At 43.8% G+C, this 6,063-nt stretch overlaps 1 protein-coding gene across 1 annotated transcript in view; it reads left to right on the plus strand.

Moving 5' to 3' along the window:
- The window catches only part of NLRP11 (NLR family, pyrin domain containing 11), a 59,412-nt gene that overhangs the window by 42,580 nt on the left and 10,769 nt on the right, over positions 1 to 6,063 (plus strand). The window contains exon 6 of the mRNA XM_011932572.1: positions 2,787 to 2,957. Coding sequence (XP_011787962.1) covers positions 2,787 to 2,957 — 171 coding nt within the window. The remainder of the gene's footprint in view (positions 1 to 2,786; positions 2,958 to 6,063) is intronic.

The raw sequence follows: 6,063 nt of genomic DNA on the forward strand, positions 1-6,063 counted from the left end.
ACAGAGCGAAACTCTGTCTCACAAAAAAAAAAAAAAAAGGTCACCACATTCCAAACACAGCACCTAGGCCATAGCAACTGACTTTCTAAGACCAGGGAACCTCTATTGTTCTCACAATGAACACGTGAACTGAGTGTCGTGTGGGATGAGATGTAACTGAGAACAGCGAAAAGGACGAAAGCAAAGGAAAGGTGTGGTGCTAGATTGCCTTGAAATAGAACTTTTTTTTTTCCCTGAGTCTCCTTTCAAGAAGGTGGAAGACAGGCTTTGCCTGCATCTGTGCCTCCTGTGGGTTACTCGTAGGTAAGCTCTGCCTCTGCTCTGGGAAAGTTGCTAGAAAGGCAGTCTTCCAGAAGGTTCGGGCGCGGCAAACACAATGAAACACAGCAAAAAAGTGGGACAAGTGAGGCATAAAGGTACAAAAACGAAGGGTGGAGATGTGTAAAACATGGTCAGAAAACAAAACGGAGTAAGCAGTTCAGTGTATTTAAGGACACAATTCCCCATTCACGCTTCCAAATTCCAAAAAGACAAGAATGCAGTAGGTCATCTTTTGTTTTTGTTCTGCCCTTTTTTGGCCCCCCTTTTTCTTGGCCCCCTTTTTCTGGGCCGCCTTTAGCCCCTTTTTAGGACTTGCTAGATTCCAAAACACACAAACGGATATAATATTCTTTATATATTTTCCGTAAAAATACTTGTTTGATTGCAGGGTAACACCACAAACTCCTGTTCATATTATATAATATTGCATTATGTATGTTTTTATCTTATTTTAATTTTTTTGAGATCGAGTCCCAGCTGTGTTTTTAAAATCTCAAATTGTTCTGGGATGTATCTGGCCCCAGATGAATGCAGTAAGTAATTGTCAATATGAGCTAATTTTGTTGTAAAAGGTCTCATGAAAAGGACAGACCATTGGCTCAATAATCAGACTCCAAGTAGGTATTTTTTTTCATCTCATATCTACAAGACAAAACCTGCTAGATTTTGTCTTTTTTTAATTACTGGTTCCAGGTATAATTTACATATCAGAAAATTCATCCACTTACGGTACACATTTGATGTTTTTTTAATGTGTATTTAGAGTTGTACAACACTACGATATAACTTTGAGAACATTTTTATCACCTTAGATTGTTGAGTGTGGAGTTTTTCATAGTTCGTACCTGTATTTAAATAATCCCGATATACTAAGCAAAAACTGTTTATTTTGGTAACATATTTTAAGTAGGCAAGGAATTTCTAAGCCTAAACATGAAAGAAATCTGTAGTCTGAGGAAAATGCCTGTAAAAGGCCAAATTTATGGTCGTGACCAAATCTGACAGCTGGAAAATAGTGTGCAAATGAGTTGGTAGTGCTGGTTTCTACGAGAACAACAGGGAAACTTCTCTAGCTCATTCTTAGTCTTAACTTGTACATATTGATTTAAAATAAGCACGCATTAGTATACAAAGGAAAACATAGCTCATTTCATTTGTCAAACCCAAATTAATAGAATTACATATACATTTTCCGATCATTTTAAAGCACAAAAACCATTCTAAGCTTGCAGCTATGCAAAAGCAGGGAGGGACCAGGTTTGGTCTGCTGCTAACCTCTGGTCTCGTCTACCCTTTTCCCACACCAGAGCCAAGATTCAGTATTTCCAACCAATAAACTGGTTATTTTCCTCTTTTTTTTTTTCTTTTTTTTTTGAGACAGAGTTGCCCAGGCTGGAGTGGAGTGGTGAGATCTTGGCTCACTTCAACCTCCGCCTCTCTGGTTCAAACAATTCTCCTGCCTCAGCCTCCGGATCAGTTGGGACTACAGGCGTGTGCCACCATGCTGGCTAATTTTTGTATTTTTAGCAGAGACAGGCTTTCACCATGTTGAAGGCCAGTCTTGAACTCCTGACTTCAGGTGATCCTCCCATCTCCCCCTCCCTAGGTGCCAGGATAACAGGCATGAACCACCGTGCCTGGCCTATTTCCAACTTTTTAGCCCATCCCCTCTTTAGAAAAAAGTGCAGCTCATGCCAGTGCAGTATTCCCAGGGCAAACAGAAAACGGTTTAAAAAAGAGGATTGGCCGGGTATGGTGTCTCACACCTATAATTCCGGCACTTTGGGAGGCCAAGGCAGGCAGATCACTTGAGCCCAGGAGTTCAAGACCAGCCTGGGCAACACAGTGAGACCCCTATCTCTATTTAAAAAATTATTTAAAAATAAATAATGGAAAAAAATAGAAGCTGGAAATCCAGATTAGGATTGAGTAAACTTCCGTATATTGGCAACAAGCTAAACCTGGACAGACAAAACGGGATACCACAAAATGGGCTTACAAAAGGGGCTTCTGGTGTGTTGTCTGTCTTTACTTTTTCCTAGTTTAAAAAATCTTCAACAGTTCCTATATTCACTTATAAATAACAAAGTAACTCTTTCAATGTGAGTTTTTAAACTGAAAAATCTTAGGATTCAATTGATCCAGATATACTTGATCAAACAATGGGAGAATCCAAGTTCTAGAAGTAACTTCTATAAGGTTATTCCGTTAGTGGAAGTTGGAGTTCGATTTTTCTCATGTCCTGTCCTGCATTATCCATTCTATATGTTGACCTCTGCACTCTTCGGAGTACTGTTAATCTCTTTTTCCAAGGAAGAAAGGCATTGGTAGAGATTTTGGGCAATGGTAACAGAGGGCATCGAGGCGTTCGTGGGCATGGGGCGGGTGGTCTCGGGTGCTCCCCTGTCTGGCGCTCACACTGCGTTACTGACTGACTCTTCTGTGTGTGTGTGGTCCTCATGCAGGTTGGTCTTCTGCTGTCTCACTGAAAAATGCTGCAGCTCCCTTGGAAGAGTGCTGCTGCTCAGCCCAACCCTGAAACAACTCGACCTGTGTGTGAATCACTTACAAAACTACGGAGTGTTGCATGTGACGTTTCCCTTGATATTTCCAACCTGTCAGCTAGAGGAGCTGTAGTAAGTCTCCCACAGTTGTCCTGGATGACCGTGTTTCTACTGCAGTAAGGCCTTGGGTGGTGGGGTTGGTGACAGGGATAAGATTCCAAAGATGGCATCATGGGTGAGAGGGGTACGGGAGCATGGGCTCTCCAAGATATGAAAGCACGCTAAGATTCGTTGGCGAAACCTTTTAGCTCAGAAGGAGCAGAGTTCACAAAATCTCTGATCCTTATCACATAGAGAAGGGTGCCTGGACCAGGCTCCTCCCCCTGCCTCCAGGTGGACATACGATGGGAAAATGCCACAGGAGAAGGGACCCAAAGATCCCGCCCTGGCCTGACTTACAATGTCTGAGGCAGTGAATATCTTTTGGGGTGGGCAATCATAGGGGCATCTTTTTGTTGGGAAATAGCTTTATTGGAAAAGGGATGCACTGGGGGAGGTGGCCATATCCAAGCCCCTGGTACTGGCCAAAGACATCTAACTTCGGCATGATGCAATGGCTTCTGGTGCAACTTCTAGGAAAAAATATGTAACAAGTCACTACAGCTTTCTGAGTGTGCCTCATCAATGGTGCTGAATAATCAAACTTCTCATATTTTCTCAGAAGTAATGAGCCTCCCACTTGCCTGAAAAAAAACTGTTTAAAAAATTCGTTGGAGTTGTTTAATTTGAACTCTTTTGAAAATGTTCAGGCCGGGTGCGGTGGCTCAAGCCTGTAATCCCAGCACTTTGGGAGGCCAAGGCAGTTGGATTGCCTGAGGTCAGGAGTTCGAGACCAATCTAAACAACGTAGTGAAACCCCATCTCTACTAAAAATACAAAATTATCCAAGCGAGGTGGTGGTGCATGCCTGTAATCCCAACTACTTGGGAGGCTGAGGCAGGAGAATGGCGTAAACCCGGGAGGCGTTGCAGTGAGCCGAGATCGCGCCACTGCGCGCCAGCCTGGGTGACAGAGCGAGACTCCGTCTCAAAAAAAAAAAAAATACAAAATTATCCAAGCGTGGTGGTGCATGCCTACTTGGGAGGCTCAGGCAGGAGAATTGCTTGAACCCAAGAGGCAGAGGTTGCGGTGAGCCAAGATCACACCATTGTACTCCAGCCTGGGTGACAAGAGCAAAACTCTGTCTCAAAAAATAATGTAGAATAGACCATTTCACGCTGGCTGGCCCTGACAAACCCTCTCCCCATCTCCTGTCTATGTGCCGTGCTGTGGCTGCACTGTTTGTGATAGATGTTTACAACACCAAACCTCCTGCTTCAGACTCTTTCCACTCATTTCCTCTAACAGAAATTCTCTTGTCCTAGAGGTTCAGAGCTGGCCCTCTTCTCTCAAGTTTCTGCTAAAATTCTACCTTATTTAAGTCAGATCTTGTGACTCTTCTGTCCTCGAATCTTCAAACCCTCAATGGCTTCCATTTTCATTCAAAATAGAATACACAGGCCAGGCACGATGACTCAGTGAGACAGGAGTTTAGACTTCTGTCAGTGGTTGCCCCGTAAGGAAGTAGAATACATCCTTTTCTTTCTCTGACCTACTCTGATTTACTTTCTATAAAGAACTGATCATCTCCTAGGCACATTATACGTTCAGCCCTGTCTTTACAATGCTGGAATTCCATCGTATTTCTTCCAGTTCTCTGCTGTATCCCAGGAACTTCATACAATGCCTGAAACATGGTAGACAATATTAGTTGAATGATGGTTAGCAAAGTCCTCGTTAAAGAAGAGAATACTGAGTGATAAGTTGAAGGAAGCAAGACAGCAAACTATGCAGCTATCCTGGGGAAAGATCATTTATTTTTATTTTAGTTATTTTTCCTCTTTAAGAGGTGGGTCTTGCTGTGTTGTCCAGGCTGAAGTACATTGGTATGATCATAGTTCACTGCAGCCTCGAACTCCCGAGTTCAACAGATCCTCCCACCTCAGTCTACCAAGTAGCTGGGACTGCAGTCACGTGCACCACCACTCCTGGATAATTTAAGGAAAAAAAAAAATTTTTTTTTTTTTTTTTGAAAGAGGGTCCCACGGGGAAAATCACTAAGCAGAGATGAGGATACTAGACACTAAAGCAAAAATGTGCTTGTGGACTTGAGACAGAGTGAGGAGATCAGGGAGGATGGTACAGAATGAGTAACCAATAGTTAGGCTGGGTGCAGTGGCTCACGCCTGTAATCCCAGCACTTTGGGAGGCCAAGGAGGGTGGATCCTTTGAGGCTGGGAGTTCAAGACCAGCCTGGCCAACATGGTGAAACCCGGTCTCTACTAAAAATACAAAAATTAGCCAGGCGTGGTGTTGCATGCCTGTAATCCCAGCTACTCAAGAGGCTGAGGCAGGAGAATCGCTTAAACCCAGGAGGCAGAGGTTGCAGTGAGCCAAGATCATGCCATTACACTCCAGCCTGGGTTGTATCTGTGCATCTCAAAAAAAAAAAAAGTAGACAGATAGTTGAGAGCCAGAGCATGTGGGGCACCCAAGATTATGCAGAAAAACATCAGAAGTCCTTGTAAATGTGATGGTAAGTTGAGGGTCTCGATCAGATTTCTAAACGTGATCATACCCACATCCCATGGTCGGGGGGCTGCTTGATCCCTGACTTCCCGTTCTGAACCATCACCCTGGAAGCCACGTGGAGACGAATGCAGAAGGGGAAGGAACTGCCTACTCACAACCCTTCTGGAATTCTGTAACCTCGCCCAAATGTGAACTCTGAGAAGTGGCGTGGGGAGAGGAAGGTTAGAAGCAGAGGGATCTATTGATTTCCAAGTAGGTATCATCTCACTTCGTTGGGTCTGATTTTTTTTTTTTTTTTTTTTTTAATTTAAAAGAGGGGATGGCTTCAACGGGGGAGCCTCTTTTCATCTCTGGATTCCTCTTACAGCTTGATGAAATGTGACTTGAGAGCCAGCCAATGCGGAGAAATCGCCTCGCTTCTGGTCAACGGCGGGAGTCTGAGAAAACTGACTTTAACCAACAATCCGCTGAGGAGCGACGGGGTGAACGTACTGTGTGATGCCTTGCTTCATCCCAACTGCACTCTTACATCCCTGGCGTAAGTTGGCTCAGACACGCTCACCACGTAGCAGCTCAGATTGACTTGACTATCTATTATATATATATA

Source organism: Colobus angolensis, unplaced genomic scaffold, assembly GCF_000951035.1.
Source record: "Colobus angolensis palliatus isolate OR3802 unplaced genomic scaffold, Cang.pa_1.0 Scaffold96, whole genome shotgun sequence".
In the NCBI taxonomy this organism is placed as follows: domain Eukaryota; kingdom Metazoa; phylum Chordata; class Mammalia; order Primates; family Cercopithecidae; genus Colobus; species Colobus angolensis.